General features: G+C 38.7%; 1 protein-coding gene across 3 annotated transcripts in view; it reads right to left on the bottom strand.

Annotated features, from left to right (window-relative positions):
• trim54 (tripartite motif containing 54) overlaps nt 1-21,015 on the bottom strand; it is a 131,661-nt gene that overhangs the window by 59,693 nt on the left and 50,953 nt on the right. For all 3 annotated transcript variants that reach the window (XM_039749005.1, XM_039749006.1, XM_039749008.1), the window contains exon 4: nt 11,186-11,281. In XM_039749005.1, the coding sequence (XP_039604939.1) occupies nt 11,186-11,281 (96 nt within the window). The remainder of the gene's footprint in view (nt 1-11,185; nt 11,282-21,015) is intronic.

Raw genomic sequence — 21,015 nt, 5'->3', positions numbered from 1 at the left:
ACTGTATTTTTTTCTCTTTAATGTCTTGTAAAGCATATTGAGCTACACATTCTATATGAAAATGTGCTATGGAAATTATGTTACAAAATATGAATCATGCTAGAATAAGCAAATTAAGCTCCTTTTCTAAAACATCCATACTATTGCCTGTCTCGAACATATACACCATTTCATCCATAGGATTCATTCCACATTCATTCAGAATCCATCCTTCCATCCATTATCCAATCCATTATATCCTAACTACAGGGTCACGGGGGTCTGCTGGAGCCAATCCCAGCCAACACAGGGAGTAAGGCAGGAAACAAACCTCGGGCAAGGTGCCAGCCCACCACAGGGCAGACACACACACACCAAGCACACACTAGGGATAATTTAGAATGCACCTAACCTGTATGTCTATGGACTGTGGGAGGCACCCAGAGGAAACCCACGCAGACACGGAGAGAACACGCAAACTCCATGCAGGGAGGACCTGGGAAGCGAACCCGGGTCTCCTAACTGCAAGGCAGCAGTGCTACCCACTGCGCCACCCTGCCGTGCTTTCATTCAGAATATGAACTGAAAATATTTAGATTTTAACAATGCCGGTGGATTGTGGTCTACTGTATATTCAAATCCTCCTATAGTAAAAGTCGAAAGGTAACATCCAAGTTAATAAGTAATACAACAGAACAGGAATTGTAAGTGCATATTATGCACCATTTGGCTCACTTCTGGCACATTCACTGTGTCACCACACCTGTTTTGTGCTACAATCGGCCATCCCCAGAGTGACAGAATCACTTTCAGTTCTTTGTTTTGCCAGTCGCAGATGATACAAATGGTACACTAGACTTTATGTGAACACCACAAACATAATGGGAGATGGAAACAAACGTTTCAATTAAATACAAAAATAATCAATTACATGATGCATCCATACATACACAACTTATTACTGCATCAGATCTTAACAAAAACTACAGTGCATCCAGAAAGTATTCACAGCACATCACTTTTTCCACATTTTGTTATGTTACAGCCTTATTCCAAAATGGATTAAATTCATTTTTTTCCTCAGAATTCTACACACAACACGCCATAATGACAATGTGAAAAAAAGTTTACTTGAGATTTTTGCAAATTTATTAAAAATAAAAAAATTTAGAAAGCACATGTACATAAGTATTCACAGCCTTTGCCATGAAGCTCAAAATTGAGCTCAGGTGCATCCTGTTTCCCCTGATCATCCTTGAGATGTTTCTACAGCTTAATTGGAGTCCACCTGTGGTAAATTCAGTTGATTGGACATGATTTGGAAAGGCACACACCTGTCTATAGAAGGTCTCACAGTTGACAGTTCATGTCAGAGCACAAACCAAGCATGAAGTCAAAGGAATTCTCTGTAGACCTCCGAGACAGGATTGTCTCGAGGCACAAATCTTTGGAAGGTTACAGAAAAATTTCTGCTGCTTTGAAGGTCCCAATGAGCACAGTGGCCTCCATCATCTGTAAGTGGAAGAAGTTCGAAACCACCAGGACTCTTCCTAGAGCTGGCCGGCCATCTAAACTGAGTGATCGGGGTAGAAGGGCCTTAGTCAGGGAGGTGACCAAGAACCCGATGATCACTCTGTCAGAGCTCCAGAGGTCCTCTGTGGAGAGAGGAGAACATTCCAGAAGGACAATCATCTCTGCAGAAATCCACCAATCAGGCCTGTATGGTAGAGTGGCCAGACGGAAGCCACTCCTTAGTAAAGGGCACATGGCAGCCCACCTGAACTCTGGTGTGAATGCCAGGCGTCATGTTTGGAGGAAACCAGGCACCGCTCATCACCAGGCCAATACCATCCCTACAGTGAAGCATGGTGGTGGCAACATCATGCTGTGGGGATGTTTTTCAGCGGCAGGAACTGGGAGACTAGTCAAGATAAAGGGAAAGATGACTGCAGCAATGTACAGAGACATCCTGGATGAAAACCTGCACCAGAGCGCTCTTGACCTCAGACTGGGGTGATGGTTTATCTTTCAGCAGGACAACAACCCTAAACGCACAGCCAAGATATTAATGGAGTGGCTTCAGGACAACTCTATGAATGTCCTTGAGTGGCCCAGCCAGACACTTCCCATCCAACCTGATGGAGCTTGAGAGGTGCTGCAAAGAGGAATGGGTGAAACTGGCCAAGGATAGGTGTGCCAAGCTTGTGGCATCATATTCAAAAAGACTTGAGACTGTAATTGCTGCCAAAGGTGCATCGACAAAGTATTGAGCAAAGGCTGTGAATACTTATGTACATGTGATTTCTCAGTTTTTTTATTTTTAATAAATTTGCAAAAATTTCAAGTAAACTTTTTTCACATTATCATTATGGGGTGTTGTGCATAGAATTCTGAGGAAAAAAATGAATTTAATTCATTTTGGAATAAGGCTGTAACATAACGTGGAAAAAGTGATGCACTGTGAATACTTTCCAGATGCACTGTAGATAAATGGCCAATCAGCAATGCATTACAATAGCAAAATGTAGTACTAGGGTGTTGTACCGTGTTAGCCATTATGAATGTAGTGAGAAGTCAAGCAAAATGATACCTTTTACCGGCTAACTGTTATTGCCTGAAGAAGGGGCCTGAGTTGCTTTAAAAGCTTGTATATCGTAATCTTTTTAGTTAGCCAATAAAAGGTGTCATTTAGCTTGACTTCTCAATAGGAAAATGAAAACACAGTTAACTGATGACAAGCTACATTTGAAAACTGGACAGAATTAGACTTTTTCATGTTACTGATCCATGCCCTGCACTGTTATTGCACAGCTCCAGAGTTAAGCGTTCAAATCAGTATATTCTGCCCAGGCCTTTGTGGATGTTTCAGCAGATATTAGTTTTCCTCTCATACCCCAAACATATGCCAGCTAAGCAAATTGAAAAATGAACACTGTCCTTGTGCAAGTCTGTGCTGATGTGTGCATGCATGGGGTCTGCAATGGCGCACACATCTAGGGCAGAGTCCAACCTTGCTTCTGATGCTGCTGGTATTGTGATCCTGAACTGGATTAAGTGGATTCAGCAATGATTGGATGGCTTGTAACGTGCCTTCAAGTAGAGTCTGGGATCAAAGGTCTGATCCCCCCACAACCGTGCTTGGTAAAAGTATTGGCACTGATTAATTCTCACTCAAAAGGCAGGATGACAAGATCAATTTTGTTTCAGCATTCCCTTAGAGCCAATCAATAAGAGCTGTGGTTTACTGCAGTTTAGCTCAACATCCTGGAGCTCTGAAGTGACCACATATTGATGGCATTTGAACAGTTTGTTACTTGAGAAGCAGCAGCTGTATTTATTACCACTGGGGTTCGCATAGCTTTGGACATTATCAGCATCGCGGTGATATTCCAGTGCAAAGGTACACATAAATAATCCAAGCAGAAACTGCAAACATTAAATAAAAGAATTTAATGTAATGAAAGTCCTATAGAGAACCACGAGTTACCGTATTTTGGCAACTACTAACTCAGTTTTGCCAAGGGTCAGAGTCTGTAATTCATCACTCACAGCTGATGGCCTATCACTGTCTATGTGCTCATAGAGGACTGCTGTCAAGTGTATGCCCGGCTGGCAAAGGTGGAATCACAGGTCTGAAAAATTCCAATGCCACATTAACAGGGCACTCCCTGACCCTGTGCAGAGGGCACAGACAGAAGAAGGTTAAGAGCAAACTGTGATTTTCCTTCATTTGTTTGTGTCACAGGTGGCTCCAGGGTTACATAACACAAATTTGACTTCTTGGACTATCAAGTTGACTTGCACGTCTAGACCTTTTTATCAGATTTGAATCCATCTGCTAATTTATGATAATTTCATCTTTTGAAGTTCCTGAGAAGGCTCTTTCATCTTTAGTCTGCGCCTCTCCCTCAGATCCTTTATCTTTTCAATTAATTTTGAATATGTGACTGTCACCATTCAAACTGTTACATAGCTATTAAAAGTAAAACGGTTAGGGGTGGGGATCGATCTGTTCTTAACTCAATTTTTCTTTTTGTAAAAACTTGATTGCTTTGTATGGATTCCAATAAAATTAATAAAATAAATATAAAAAAATAAATAAAAAAGTAAAGTAAAACGGCTAAAGCTAAAATACTTAAGCAATCAGGGTGTTTACATTTTTATTCAATAACACAGGTCTGGAAAAACAATGTTTGTGTCTCTTCTATAAAATTAAAGTGCTCTTTATAGATTTAAGGGGGCTGAATCCAAATCTGACAAATGAATTTCTGTATCCCATCAGTTTCTGAGAGATGGAAGGTTTAAAATGAAAAATAAACATTGTTTTAGTGAAAAGTTGTAATACGTTTTTAGAATTAGTTATTTAGAATTGAACACATTATTAATTACACAAATAATTATTTTAAATATAATTATTACTTACAAAAACTAGCCACTTGGTAGTTATTTTTCCCTCTTATGACCATCTGAAGGTGTGTTTCATGGTGGAACGAGCAGTAGATGTCTGCTAACACAGACTCACTTCACTTTCCACTATGGCGTCTCTCTGTTTCAGTGATGTCCTGGTGGAACCTCTCCCCACGTTCATCAGAGGCCACTTCCACATACTTGAGGAAAAGATCCAAATGACAGTGTAGGAAATGGATTTTTAAAGACGTGTGCTAGGTAGGAAGAAAGAAACCCCTCAGCTTGTTCTGCACAGTTGTCTGCTTTTGTATTCGCAAGAAACTGTGGCACACGCTTTCTTTTTCAGAAAAGGAAAGTGAATTCTTACCTGTTACCTGGTCAGGACAATGGATGGATCAACCTGATCTTGTACATTTCCATAAAATACATTTAAACAACAGCTTCTCTACTGGAAAATAAAAGGCATCTTTATAAGCTTCTAATTACAACATTTCTGGCTATTTTACGCCAAATCACCCTGTACCTAGAGAGAAAGTTTGGGTCAGCCTATTGGGCTTGTTGGAAATTAGCTTTAATCATCCGATTAGCTTTTTTGGCTAAACTTGGGAATAGGTCGTTATTAACAGCAGAATCTCCTTTGTGTTCACAGTCTGTCTCAGACAGTTTCTTAGGAATGATCTGGCATAACCGCTGTTCCTTAGCGCCTTGAATAAGACTTTGGTTGCCGACTTAAAATCCTCGGTCCTTGTACAAATTCTGTGGGAACGGAGCAATTGTGATTTCACCAATCCACGGAAAGTGTGTGGTGGATGGTAACTCCTTCTGTATACTGTAGTAGAGTGTGTCAGTCCCTTTAAAATACACTTTAACGTCTAAGTTATTTGTTTCTGGAAAGGTTGTGCCCTTGCACGTTGTGGTGTCCAGGAAAATAATACCCTGAACATCCATAGTATGTTTGATTTTGATGGATGGGTGGTGGGTGTTTAGAATTCCTACAAAGGTCTTGAATGATTCTTGGTCCTGTTCCCATGTTCCCCAGATGGCTATTTTGAAGAAATAAGAACAGAGAAAAAAATGGTAATTGACAAAAAAAATGTGTAGTAAATACTCGATTTTGGGTGTTCCCACCTCAACTAACAGCAAGCTTGAAAAAGACTGCCATTTTTCACCTCAAAATGTCTCTCTATTATAATAAAAAAAATCTTGGGTTGAGACATGATCTTATAAGACGTCCTGTGAGAGACACTTTAATGTCCCACGAGACAAGGCAGTAAGACAAAAGGACAGCTGCTGCACAGGCTTTTAAATGATCAACACGCAGTGCGAAAAGCAGAACACGCAGCTCAGCAACAGCAGCAAGACAGCAGCTGATCCGACTGCATCTCCTTAGCATGTGTTCAGCAGAAATGTGAAGTGGGTAGCACATAGTGCGCCCCTTTGGGCGAGCGGAGCGATCAGGGGGCAAAGCTATCTAGTACTTCAAATAATATTCTGAACAGGAAAAATACTTATACCATAAAACAAACTTGAGTTATTTTTAAAATATCAACTATTTTTTTCAAAATGGTGTTTTTCACTGAGTCTGATATCTCACAGAAATGGTTTGCAGTAGAGAAATCCTAATTTCATAAATGGATTCAGCACACCTACGTCTATAAAGTACACTCAATCTTTTTGGACAGGAGGATTTGGGTGCATACCAGTGTTACCAGTACTTGTTTGTTTTTATTTACAACTATTTGGGATATAATTTGTTTATAAGAAAATCAATTTCCTGTCATAAATGTGAATAATTTTGAAAGAAAAAAATAGGTTAATTTTAACTTAGATTTATAATTTAAAAAGTAGAGAATTCTTTTAAAGCAATTGAGAAGCATTTGTTGCTCAGCTTATTTCTTGATGGACAAACTTATTTAGGGGTCAAACCTGTCAATTCAACTAGAATTCTAAGTTTCAGTTTAAAGAACAATTCATTTTGAATTTTGAGAAAAGGAGGGGACAAGATCATATAAGCACCAAAGTGCGTTACCTTATGAACATTTTTCCATCCAAATATTCATAAATGGATACAGAATTTTGTAAAGACTTGTTGTTGTAATGTTCTCTTTTAAAAATAGGCACATTTTACAGTAGTGCAGTGAAGTACAGGGAAGAGGATTTTCCTAGGGAACCCAGTGATATTTCTTTCCATTTGAATTAAACTTCAACGTGGCCCACTGTCTCATCATCATCACCTGTAATATATAAACTATTAAAAAGTTTTGATCAGACCTTGTTCAGTATGCCGCTTGTCTAACAACAGACAGATCCTCAAACAGACACCATCTGCCACATGTTTATTTCACTATTCCCATTCAAGTTCAATATTGAATAGAACTGGCACCAGGGACGTTGGGAACACGGCAATCCATCACAGCAGATTGGCCTCACCAGTAATGACAGGGCACCTGTATTTAATGTGAAGGAGCAAATCGCCCATAAGTGAAGGCAACGTGAATAAAGGGAGGACATACTGGTGGTGCAGAAGGTGTAGCTGGAGAGAGTCAAGTGCTTCAAAGCAGGTTTATCTGTGGACGTGTTTAGCTTACATGAAGTTTTCGTAAAGTACGTATATATTTCTTTTTATTTTATTTACATTTGGGAACTTTGCTTTATTTATTGGTAGTGGTACAGTACACTTAGGACAGATTTAACCTTAAAAGACCAATTTGTACAGACAGAGCTCCTTCCATCTAAAAGATAAACTACATACTCACACATTCTTTTTCTAAACTAAATCCAGAAATTAAGATCATTCGATTTATAAGTATGTTAAACAATGTAATTGAATGAATGTCACATAAAACTATGTACTTAAGAATATTGGAATAAAGTATAGTAAAAGCTAAAAATAAATTTACAAACTGACAGCTAAAAAAAGAAATCAATACAATTTATGCCTATAAAATTCAAAATGAATAGGAAATATTGGCAGTATTGCTACTCTTTTATATTGTTCTGCAAGTGTGCAGTTCAAAATACCATTTTTATATCAAACATCAAAGTCACACCAATTGGAAAATTAATAAAATCTTGCTGACTCTGCTTGGGATGTAGCTGTTCAGAACAGTGGGTGAGAAATCAAAACAGCACGGAAACCCCTGAGATGACTCAGAGTCACGTGAGTAATTATTGAACTGCCAAATCCAGGACATGGACGGAACCAAAGGAGGTGGTCTTTACACCTGACATTCCATAAATGGTGGTCTTTCAATATTATGCCAACAGGCTGTTCTTTGCTGCATGCTGTCTTGTGGTACATCCAGCAATGCACAGGAATCTCTCCAAGGAGGCAAAATCCACACAACACTTACCGTGGATTATAGTAGTAGTAGTAGTTTATTTCTATAGTGCCTTTAACAGATAAAAGGTCACAGAGCGCTGAACAGCAAATACAGAACAAATACAACAGTTAAAACAAAACATAAACAAAACCAATAAAAACAATAAATATAGTCTACATATTTGAATGTCCCAAACAAGCTATCTTGCAGACCGTACCCAAACTGGGGCCTAAAGTCATATAGGTACTCCACAGAGATGGTAGTCATGTCCTGATGGAAAATGGTATCAGACAGTCAAGCCCCAAAAAATTATACAATGGATAATTGTTGAAAAGTAGAACTGGTCCTAACAAGCAGCACAACCATTATCAGCTAATGTACACCTCAGTCTTTATATTTAATAGTCAGTAGCACTAAGGAAAAAGTCGGACACAATGAAGAACTCCAAGCCCTCTGTGATCACCAGGATCTGATCCTTGAGTGGTACACAAGACAGTTTCACTTATGCAAACCTAATAATCTGCATTTCTGGCCAATGAGGATTTCCTTTTCCAGTCACAATGTAATTTGGACCACTGCCTCGCAGTACAGTTATGCATTCTTTATACATGCTGCAATAATTTTACTGATAATAAGAGCTGCAACACAACCGAAAGGGTACTATCCCAGGAATGCTGGTTCACAATACGGAAATTATACAAATGTACAGGCTTAGCAGAATGCAGCCTAGAATAAGCCAAATACAATGCTGACGGCAAATCCATGATAAGCTTTCACATCTATTTAATAAGGTGCACATGCAATACTAATTATTATTTTTGTCTTATCTTAGAGCTTGAAAAGAAGGTGCTGCCAAAGTTCAGAAACTTGGATATTTTTTTTAACAATACCTCTTAATAGATGAAAATTTATCATCTAATATGAATGAGATTAAAAATCTGCACTTCATTAACACTGTACCCCATTTCTCAGATTTAGGGCTGATAAAGAATGACTAACCGACAAATCAAATAAGCACATTGAAGTACCATTCTTGCTGATAATTGTAACACTTTTCTGGAAAATAAAAGTGCTGTGTTCTAAAATATCTGAGAGGGTTGCAAAGTTCCTTTAAGATTAAATAAATACATTACAACTTCAGTTTAGAAACTTTCAAGCATGTAAGATATCATAGATACAGAATATCATTTGATTGCACAGTATACGAGAAACAAAACTGTTTTTTAATGTTATGAAAGGAAACAACAAAGTGCATCAAAGCAAAAAGAAGTTAGACAAGGTTATGCAAAATTACATTATTTCTCAGACTAAATATATACTGCATTAATTAAGAGTTGTTACTTAACAATATAATTATTTCAATAATCTACAAAAAAAAAATCTCGTCTGGTCTCAATAACATACCTAGATGATTTTTGAAGAATTCACTAATTCTTATGAAATTCTTAAAATCAGTACAATGTAAAAAAATGCTTTAAACTGATGCTGTTGTAAAACTTGATGGTCTTTTGTGTCAAATAATGTTGATAACAGGACATAGACCTCTCCTCAGGTAGCTGCATGCCAAATTCTATAGGCAGGCTTTGGCCTACACGGGACCCAAGGAGGTCTGGCTTTAAAAGTTCAAGACAAACGATGCTTTAAACATCCCAAAATATACAAAGATAAACATGAGTGCCCTACAAAGGAGAGGAACTGTCAACACCTCTTACTTGTATGGACAAGGCCAAAGCAGACTCTAATGATATTTATTTGAAAAAAAAAATAACACAAAGCAGCCCAAAACGGTAAAAGCCAAAAATCAAATTAACAGGGTTTGCCTAAAAGGCAACCCACAGTAAAAGAGTCCCAAAATATTATCCAAAAGTCAGAATCCACAAAAACAGAAGCAAAGGTCAATAAAACAGAAACTAAATACTTACAACACTACACTACTTGAATGACAATAAGCCACTGATGGATAAACTCCCCAGGGTCCCAGTATATATACAGTAGGATGAAGGTGGTACTTCAACCATGACATCAGAGTGGCCCCAGCTCTTGGGGTTTGCAAACACAAAATACAAGAAACACAAGAGAACACATGATACCTAGGAGGAGGAGGAGGAGGATGGGCACATGCACTGATACAGAGCGCTGCTGTACCCACCACATGACGAACCATCTCAGGATCCCAAATTAGGACCCAAACATAGCCATACAACATGGAACAAATTATAAAAAAAAACAGAACAATATCATCTATGAAGTAATCCTGGACTGCATACCAGTCCATCACAAGAGGTGATACTGTGAGGAATAACAGTTATTTAGGAGAAATATAATAATTGTTCATATTAATATCTAGCATTTATCTTAAAAGTAGCATGAAGGGTAAGGTAAGCCAGAATGCATGAGCAACAAGGAGACAGAATGTTTTAGGTGGTGTTTTAAGGAACTGGTTGATGTTATATACCCAGTAAGACTTGGCAAATGTCATTTACACAGAAAATTTCATAAAAGAAGGGTATGAGCTGAGCTTAAGAAATATGGAGAAGAACAAGAACAAAGTGGAATGAGACTTTATTTTGGGGTATATAAGCTGGTTATGCTCTCTGAAAAACACCTCACGTCTTTTAACCAATGTCAGGATTAATTCAGCACTGTTACACAAATTCAGTAGGCAATAAGTATGAGCCTCAGCCCATCCCTTGGCAGAAAACTATGAATGGGTGCTCCCTCTTCATGAAGAGAAATTATTGATGCATGAACAAACTTCCTCCTGCCTGGTTCTTTGTGTTGATTGATTGTTTAAATACTATAAATATCCATCTATCCATTATCCAACCCGCTATATCCTAACTACAGGGTCACGGGGATCTGCTGGAGCCAATCCCAGCCAACACAGGGTGCAAGGCAGGAAACAAACCCTGGGCAGGGTGCCAGACCACCGCAAATACTATAAATATTTTAATTTAAATATTTTCTTTCCTTAATTTATTTCCAATGTATTTCTTCCACTGTTTCCACTTTTATCCACATACCCATTTATATTATGAGTTGTTAATTAACTTCTAATGTAAATTATTGGGGTATGTAAGGAAACTGAAATATACCGAGAAAAGCCATGCAGACTCCACACCAGACAATAAGGGAGCCAGAAATGAGTGAGTTTAGCCAAATTCCTAACACGTTGATAAAGTTAATCCAGCACAAATTTTCCCAGCTTAACAGTGACCATGTAGTTGAGAATACCATTAGAAGTTTTGTAAAAGTTCAGGCAGTTGCCATGTAGTTAAGCATATAGTATATTAATCAAATAGTCAGATATTGGCACACTTTAGCTAATTAAGTTTGACGAAGTGTATTTCCTTTCCTCATTTGTGAAATTTAATATATTTTCCTCAAGTTGTTTCCTCAAGTTGTGTTTTTTATTATATAAAATACAAAATGAAAAAAAGAGTCACAGCAGCCCCCAATAGTCTTATTGTAGTTACCTCGATGGTTTTGCAGATATCCTCAAGCTGAGTAATCATAGCCTGGATACGGTCGTTCCCTGCCACCAGCACAGCAATGCCATCACTCAGCTCAGACTGGAAAAAGAAGAAATAAAGATTAACATGACTGGTATCGGCCTGGAGCTTCTAATCACATGTATAGCATACAGAGGAATGGAGTGATTCAGTCGACTGAGAGACAGACTGCAGCCCACATCATTGGCCAAGAACCATTTATTTAAAAGCATCACACAATGCCTTCACTTTATAGAGCACTGACAGCAAAACAACATACAGAAGGAAGAATTCAAAGACAGCAGATGACCGTAAAGTCATTGGAAAAAAGACACCAGAGTGATAGGAAATACAATAGATGATGGTGTTTAAAGACCCAGTTTAAATTAAATTAGAAGCAAGTACTGTTATGACTACCTCTTCTATGAGCGTAATGATGAGAGCCTCTGGAAGGGGCAGACTAATCTGGGGTATGAACATTGGCTGAAACAAAAAGGAACTTCTGTTAGTCATTAGTTATAATCCCACATTACCACTATAGCTGCCCTACTGACACCTTCAAATACTCAAGTTATTGATTACTGAGATGATCCAAGGGGTTCATGTCCACCTAGAAAAGAGCATGCAGACCTGCAATTTTGCTTCTTGGACAGTGCTGTTTCAAACAGCGTCTCCGGTTGCCTTGCACACTTCACTGGACAGCTGCCATTGTCGCTGCTGGTACTAAGCAGTGACATAATTAGTTAACTAATCAAACTCACTATGGACTCAAATTATGCAAAAGATACCCTTTTGCACGGATTTATAGCCTACATTATTCATCCATCAATTTTTTAAACGTTCTAATTATTTATTGATATTGCAACATAAACCTATTAATATTATCATCAGTATTATTATTACGTTATCAAAATAACAGTATCAGTGTTTTTTGGTGATCTGCTTAAGGCAACCTCTGTTTTTCAGAGACAGAATCGCAGGCAAAAGTTTAAACAAAAATGACATTAAAAATAACGAGTGGGTCAGTTCACTCTTTCATTTATGAATGAGATTAAATACTGCTTTAGTGACAAAGGGTTTTAAGTACGATCTTAAGTAAAACACAAACATGCCTTACCTTGCACCTCATGCTGACGGGATTGACTCTGGTCTCCCATGATCAGAATCAGTGCTTGAAATGTTGCATGTCACAGTAACCAAAATCTATTTGTTAACTATAAAGAATTTTTGACGCCTGTGCAATTCCATAAGCAATTCTCCAAAGCCATGTTTACACTACCACTCTAATGCGACCTGACACAGAGGTTTTTTTTTTTTTTTAAATATATATATTTTACCTATCTGACAAAGATAACAAAAAACATTGTATCCAATTTTTTATATCAGACACAGGTGACTTTCACATGTGCTACTGAATTCTGTTTTAATCTCAGATGTCCACTTCTGATCTAAACTAAAACAGTCAGGTTGAATCTTCACTCAAGGATGTTGGCCTTACTACACCATTTTTGTGTAACAAGCAATGCATTAGCAGCAGAGAGGGAAGTGAGGAGGGACAATTGCGCAGAAATTAAAATGTTATTTGTCTCATTCAAAATATTCTCTGTCCATTGAGATTAACCATAGCAGGTTAAAATACAGTCCCACTATTCTGGGCTCCTTTTGCATATCCATAGTCTTCTCTGAATGGAGGCGGAGGAAATTACAGTCGAAAATGCCAAGCATTGAAAACTGAAGAGCATCAGCAGGAAAAAGCATGCGAAGATGGTGACTCTCACCAAAGAAAGCATGTGAAGTGTTTATGAGGTTGAGGGTCTAATCCTTATTACGTTCATGCCTCAAAAGACACACATAACAACTGATCTGTGCAAAACTTAATAAAAGTATCGGTGCATTATTTAAATATTGGTGTACTGAATCTATTTCTGAAAATGAAATCTCTCTACCACAAACTGTTTCCACAAAATATCAGATTAAGAGAAAAATTTTGTTTTAAGAAAAATTGTTGATTTTGTTTTATGGCATTAAGTAGTTTTCATGCTCAATATATTACTTGAAGAATATTTTGAGCTAAAAAATGTCAGTCTTCCTCGCTCCTAACATTAGCTGAGGTGGAAATGACCCAAAATCAAGTACTGCCACACATTTTTTGCTCTTAGTCAGTGTTTTTATCCCTTTTGTCATTTCTTCAAATAATCCAGGACTTTATATTTAAAAGTTTAGAAAGATGGCTTTTTTATTGTCCAGAAAAGAGAAAGTTGTTTATATCATTTGAACAGAAATGTACAAGCGTCAGGTTGATCCATTCATTGCCTTAGCCAGGTAATAAGTAAGCAAATAGTAAAAGAGCATGAGAGTGACCTACGATGAACTCGGGAGAGACTCAAATGGGGAGACGTTCAAGTGGAAAGTGGAGTGAGTCTATGTTAGGAGACCTATTATTGGTTTGGAAATGTGCAGAGGAAAGACACCGGGTATATTGGGAGAAATGTGCTGGGGATGGAGCTGCCAGGCAAGAGGAAAGGAGGATGTGGTGAGAGAGGACATGCAGGTGATGGGTGTAACAGAACAAGATGCAGAGGACAGAAAGATATGGAAGAAGATGATCCGCTGTGGCGACCCCTGAAGGGAACAGCCAAAAGAAGAAAAAGAAGATTATATTCAAAACAATTATATGTGCCTAAATAAAGCATTTATAAAAAAAAATATATTTTTCTTTCTCCAAAAGTGTTTTTTTTTTCGTTTTAAACCTTTATTTCTCAAAATCTGAATGTGATAGAGCGATTCTTGGATTGCAGTTTTTGACAGATTTGGATTTGTCTCCATCAAATCTATAACGACCGCGTAAAACTTTTGGCAGAAGCAAAATATTTTGGGGGGCAGATCATTGTGTTCAGCTAATGTTACAATGATATGTTTTGGTGTTTGCACAAGGCCATCTTAACAGCATCATAAGCCCCCAGGCAAAGTAGTGTGCTGAGGTCCCTGCTTTGATAGCAAAACAGAAATATATATAGACATCAGAAACATCGTGGGCCCCTGTGCTCCTGAGGCCTCTGGCCTGTGCCGTGGGTCTCCATGAAGAAAGCTATTGACCACCTTTCTTTCTTCTACACATTAATGCCACACCTCATATATATATATTTTTATTTATTAATTTTATTACAATCAATACATAGCAATCAAGTTTTTACAAAAAGAATTATGCTAAGAACAGATCGATCCCCACCCTGAGAGAGAGCAAGCCAAGCGGTGTAAAATTTAAGGCTTGTAAAAATACCTAAATTAATAAATTCTCTGTGCTTTATAAACTTATTTTAAAATATTACTGATTAGATCCTGCCATGTTTTGAAAAAGTCTGTACAGATCCTCTAACTGAGTATTTGATTTTTCCAATTTTAAATAATATAACACATCAGTTTCCCACTGACTTAAAGAGGAGAGTTTGGGTTCTTCCAGCCACTCCTCATATTGCATGTGCGGCACATGCTGCTCTGCAACTGTGTGTTTGTTCAAAGAGAGGTCTGCTCTCACCAACCCTGTTCTCCACACTTGGGCCCATGTAACTACCAGCTCTCGCCTAATCCATAGGGGCGCCTACATGCAATGCACTAAATCAATGAAGAAGCTGTCAGCTCAGCAACAGAAGAGCAGCTGAACAAGGAAGAGAAGCCATTTAATTCGAGGTGTCATGGAAAAGCACCGCTTTGAGGTGACTGTCCATGCAAGTGTTTACAGAATTATGAACAAAATGCTGTTTCATTAAATGAGTTTGTATTTTGCTACAATTTGGAAAAATACTAAATGAAACAAAATATATATAATTGACAATAAAGTTAAATAAAATGACAATACAATAAAATTACAATAAGCAGGCAGTGGAGCCTGAAGTACCTGGATAAGCCAGTCTCTTCCCGCAACCCAAGACGTATGTAAGGTTAATTATAGCGATGAGGAAACCCGCTGAATTCAATTCAATGGAAACGCATTTTCAACACGTGTATCAGTGTCGAAAAAATAAAACATGTTTAATATTTTTCTTAACCTGTCAGATTCAAAACGTTTAGATCTTCACTCAGATACTAAGATAAATTTAAAAAGAATCCATATCTTCTGTACGAAGGCAGTGGAATCCTCCAATTTTGCACAGAAAATCAATTGTCATGCAAAACACAAGATCTACAATTCCAATTTCCTCTGCTATGCTCTAAAAAGTTTTGCTCGAGTTTCAAGCATTTTACTCTTACGCTGTGACTAAGGTAGTTCCTGCCCTTGAAAAGCATATCAGAGCACATATAACGCAGGTTATGCAGGGGTGGATTTAATGTGATTAGTCACAAAGTAAAGGAAACAGAAGGAAAATCTGGCTGAATTATTTTTAGTATACTACAGGGAAATCGAAAATAAGATTAACAAAAAAACACACCAAATGTCTGAAGCTGTCTCTTAGAAAAGCAATCAACCAAAGTTCACTATTGATTTGTTAGCTCTTCTTTTACAAGAATAGAAAGCACATTACACTGTATTCATTAGATCATAATGCTTCATTATTTACCCCAAACTGTTAAACCTTTTATTTTTTATTTTTTTTAAGGTTGCCTGTAGCACTGTAGATCCATCATCCTGACACCAGAAGGCATGTCTGTGTTCACATAGTTCTATAAACTGACGCAAACTGACTGATGTCTCCTTCACAACAAACAGTAAGATCCAGCATTAACATCCGTCAATGGCACGGTGCAACTGCTTTACCCAAGAGAAGGAGGTAATGAACACTTTAGCACAAACACAAAATCATTCTGCTTCTTTAAAAAGGCATCTGGATGAAACATTTGGCCAACTTAGCTATTAGCTAACCAAACGCGCTTGATAGACTAATTGGTCCCCTTTGGTTTGTCGGATTTCTTTATGCTCTTCTTAGGCAAACTAAACAAAGAGCACTGCTAAAACATACAGTCAACTATATTTAAAATGTGTTCATGTGTTAATGTAGTCCACCTGAAACACAGCTGACCACATTTGTACCACCCTCATGTCTTCAGGACCCATCAATCACAAAGAGTGCAATGGACAGACCTAAGCAGGCAAGACTCTTCCGAATGAATATGTAATATTTGATCATTTTCCTTAATAATTAATAAATAAATGACCAAGTATAATATTTTTGTCTCATTTGTTGAACTGGTTTCTCTTTATCTACTTTTAGGACTTGAGTGAAAACCTGATGATGTCCATCCATCCATTATCCAACCCGCTATATCCTAACAACAGGGTCACGGGGGTCTGCCGGAGCCAATTCCAGCCAACACAGGGTGCAAGGCAGGAAACAAACACAGGGCAGGGCGCCAGCCCACCGCAGGGCACACACACACACACACCAGGGACAATTTCAAATTACCAATGTACCTAACCTGCATGTCTTTGGACTGTGGGAGAAAACCGAGTACGCAGACACGAGGAAAACATGCAAACTCCACGCAGGGAGGACCCAGGAAGTGAACCCAGGTCTCCTAACTGCGAGGCAGCAGCACTACCCACTGCGCCACCGTGCCGCCCATCTGATGATGTTTTAGGTCATATTTACGCAGAAATATAGAAAATTCTAAAGGGTTCACAAACTTTCAAGCACCACTGTAAAATATCAAACCTTCATTATTAGAGAGCACAGTCTGCGAGTTCCTTGCAGAGAGGTCAATATAATTATATGAATTATATAAATTATATAATTAAAGATCCCCTCAGTCAGATGGTACATGCCAGGGTTGCCCAATTTGAGTAGGACTGTCCCGAGTTCAGTGAGTCCTGCATTGCCTCTGAAAATCCAGAATGAATAAAAATTATATGTAGAAAAAAAATCTTAATTCAATTTTTATATTGAATATCTATATACAGGACTATTCAAAATGAAAGAGCAGATTTCAAAAATGTATGTCAAACAAAATGTATAAGACAGAAACATATTCTGCACATCACTGGGTAGAGGAAAGTTCAAAGTTTAAAAGCCTGTCTAAAATTACCTGTGAATGCCACCAAGCACTGTTTCTCGTTTATAGTAATATGGCAACAACACCACAAGAGAAATCAGACTCACCAAAGGTAAATGTGTTTTGTGCCATTTTTGCAAGCAAAGTTTATGGACATTTTTTTTTTTTTGGAGAGCAAACTGTGACTGGATTTTTATACCTGTACATACTACAAAACTGGTTGTTTCCCCAACTTCAAGAAGATTTGAATGACTTCATTTTCATGTAAAATGGTACCCCACCTCATTTTCACTTGGAGGTTTGGCGTTACCTGAACGACACCATTCCAGGATGATGGATTAGAAGAGGTGGACAACAAGATCTTGCTCATTGTCTGTGGCCTCCCAGGTCTGCATACCTCCTGCGATTTTTATCTATGGAGGCACATTAAAAAATGAGGGTTCCACCTACGCCTGCTAATCTTCAAGATTTGCAATACCAAATTTACGAAGCTGTGAATTTAGCAACTAGGGACCAGTTGACTTGAGTGTGGCAAGAAATGGTCTACCATTATGATGTTTGTCGTGTTACACATGGTGCTCATGTTGAGTGCATGCAACCTCAAGGACCATAGGACCAAACTTTGAAGTTTCCTCTATCCAGTGATGTGCAGAATGTGTTTCTGTCTTATACAGTTTGTTTGAAATACATTTTTGAAATCTGCTCTTTCATTTTGACTAGTCCTGTATTTTTGTAGACAGCCTGGCATACCAACTTTTATAAATAAAGCTTGTGACTGTCAGCTGAATCCGAGTGCTTGAATCATTTGTGCTCGTGTCGTTGTATGTTTCTCGTGCTCATCATGGCTGCTCGTGCTCATTTTTAATTTGTTTTGAAAGTGAAGTGATGATTATTCTGGGACTATTTTATATGTGTTCTCTTCTATATACAGCATGTACTTATTCATATATGTTTAGATTATACATTTTTATGTATCTATAATTATAATTTAAATAAGATGATCTATTTTTGTCTTAGTTCCTTAACATTTTTTTTATTTTGGCCGCTTAAAATGGCGGCTGTCCCAATCTGTGATTCTGGAAATCTGGCAACCCTGGTTTAGGCTCAAATTCAGATTCATTCTACATCAATTGTGTGTTTGCCTTCAATCTGCCTAGTTGTCTTATTTATGAGGTGTGTCAATGGCACAGTGTTAACTTTTTACACAATTTGGTAAGTGGTAAATATAATCCATAATCAATCCAGTACTGTAAGTTGTGCTTTAAATGGTGCTATTGACATAATTTACCTCACATTTATATATTATTAAGGTTAACATCGCTTCACAGGAGGCCCACCGAATCAATGAGTTAATTAAAAAGGCAGGCTTATAGTTACTGGATGCACGCTTGACCCACTGGAGGTAGGAGTGGAGGAAAACATGAAGACATTATGAACGATGCTGGACGTCCTCTTCCTGGCTGTGATACTCCGAGTCACGGTGCCATTGCAAAATGGCAGGAGCACAGGTTTAAATTGGACAGGTGCTTTTCACACTCTCGAGTGTAGATTTATGTGTGTGTAAAAGTAAGACTCGCTGACATGGAGCAGAGAGTGAGGGGCTGGCTAATTAAATATGCATGTGCAATTGAGGGAGCAGCGCAGATGACCCTCATCAGCAGCTCCTGGTGGAGATAAGTGCAGCGCCGACAAAAATGGTATGAAATGTCGTAGTAAAAGAAAAAAATGAAGGGGGTAGAATGAAAGAAAACCAGAGGAAGAACCAGAAAGAGGAAGAGAGAGTGGATGTTTTGAACCAGTCATACGAAAACCTCCAAGGGAATGTGGAATGCTGTTCTATGGAAACGGTCCAAACCTGCTAAACAGCAGTAAAGAGCAGAGGAGATTGAGGGCTTGAGAGAAAGGGAAAGAACTGAGGAGATCAAGGTCTGTGAGAGCAGAGGAGATGAGATGTTTGCTGCTGATAGGAAGTACAGGATATCGAGTTGGGATTTTACCTCTGTGTTTTATCTATTTATTGTATTTCCTCACAGCACTGTTTTTATGGATTTATTTATTTAAGGATTTAATGACTGAACACTAGCGGCTTCACTAAACATGCACTTTTTGAATCAGTAAAATGTTGTATCCTCACTTGCCTTCACCCATCTCACTTACACTTACAATTATTAGAGATCTCAACAGGGGTGGGTGACCACAGCTGTGGGCACCAGGGCATGGATCTAACATTGAGTACTTTCAACTAATGAATTAATCAGCAGAAGTGTGTAAAGAAACGCTACTGGGGCTCCTTTATACTAATGGCAATACTTGGTTATAATGCCTCTCTGTGATTGTGACTGCTTTTTTATTATTGGCAAAATTCAAAATTTCCTTTTTTTCTTTCTTTCTGTTGTGCTTTTGAGAGAGGATTGTTGTTTGTTATAATAATATTTACTGACCTTCTGTAAACAGCCACATTTCTCCCTGGAGACTGTGACTGGGTGCAGGAGTGACAGTTTTGAAAACAGAAAGAAATTTTAGGGCGCCAACCAGGTTGTCCTTTTTATTGCCTGAGGACAAAGCAAAACAAAAAAGCTCCATGTGTAGGAAACTAGGAAACTCAGGTTAATAAATTGCTGGATGGCTTTAGTCGCTACTAGTGAACCTCTCTCCGGGGGGAAGGTCGCCCAATCCAGTTATGACACCTGCTTCCTGGACATCCAGGATTTTACAGTGCCTGGATCGGAAGGGGTGGGGTCAAATGCCCTCACTGGGCAGCTTCATGGCACTAACCCTAACCCTGTCATCTGTCACAAATGTACGGGGACACTGCCCGGCCGGGATGCCTGGACAGTCCCCAACTAGGACAATACTTCTCCTCGGCCACGAAAGGGCAGCCGTCCGGGTCTGTTTGGGAGCCACAAAGATGGAACTGGGATGCCCGTGAGAGGACTTGGCCACCACCAGGGGGCGCCCGGACAATTGGAGAATCCTGGATGGCAGCACTTCCGCCACACCAGGAAGTGCTGCCGGAAATAATTCCCAGAAGGCCCGGAGTGCTTCCAGGTGCTTTCCTGACACTTCCGCCACACCAGGAAGTGACGTCAAGGGGAGCACCTGGGGCTCATCCCGGTCATGATAAAAGGGGCCGCCTCCTTCCAGACATTGAGCCAGAGTTGGGAGGAAGGAGAGGAAGCTTAAGAGGAGGAGGAGGAGGAGGAAGGAGGTCAAAAAGAAGGAAAGAAAGAAAGAGAAAGAAAGAGAGAAAGAAGAGAAAGAGGAAGAAAGCAAGAGAGTTGGTGAGATAAGGCATTGTGGTGCCCAGAGATAAAATAAAGGAGTGTGTTTTGGACATCCTGGTGTCAGTCTGTCTGTGTTTGGGAGTATGGTTTCCACACATCTCAGAGGGTTATTACATACCTTGACTGAGCCTGCAAAGGAGTGTATACATACGTGACCAGGTAAAGTTTCATCTATTAATTATACAAATACTGTGTTTTTGTTTTTTTTGTTAGCTTATATTCTATCACTTCTATGGTGAAATACCAATCACGGTGATTTTTTGTATGTATTTTTTCATGGGTGCCACCATTTTAGAGAGCATGGCTATTATGACATTACTTGCTGTTATGCATGTAATGCCTTGAAAAGTAGTGACTTGATGCATGTTGAATGGATTTGCCAGACAGAAATTTCACTGCGTTCTGTTCACATGACAAGTCCACTAATGCTATTACATGTGACGTGTGATGTCATGGTCACCACAGAATTGCTGCATGGTTTGGTATATGCACAAATACTATTGTCAAATAAAAGAATGACTCCTGAGTCTAATGAACCCGAATTTT

Source organism: Polypterus senegalus, chromosome 3 (assembly GCF_016835505.1).
Source record: "Polypterus senegalus isolate Bchr_013 chromosome 3, ASM1683550v1, whole genome shotgun sequence".
NCBI lineage: Eukaryota > Metazoa > Chordata > Cladistia > Polypteriformes > Polypteridae > Polypterus > Polypterus senegalus.
Note: the sequence above shows the minus strand (reverse complement) of the source record. Positions and strands in the feature narration are given on the sequence as shown.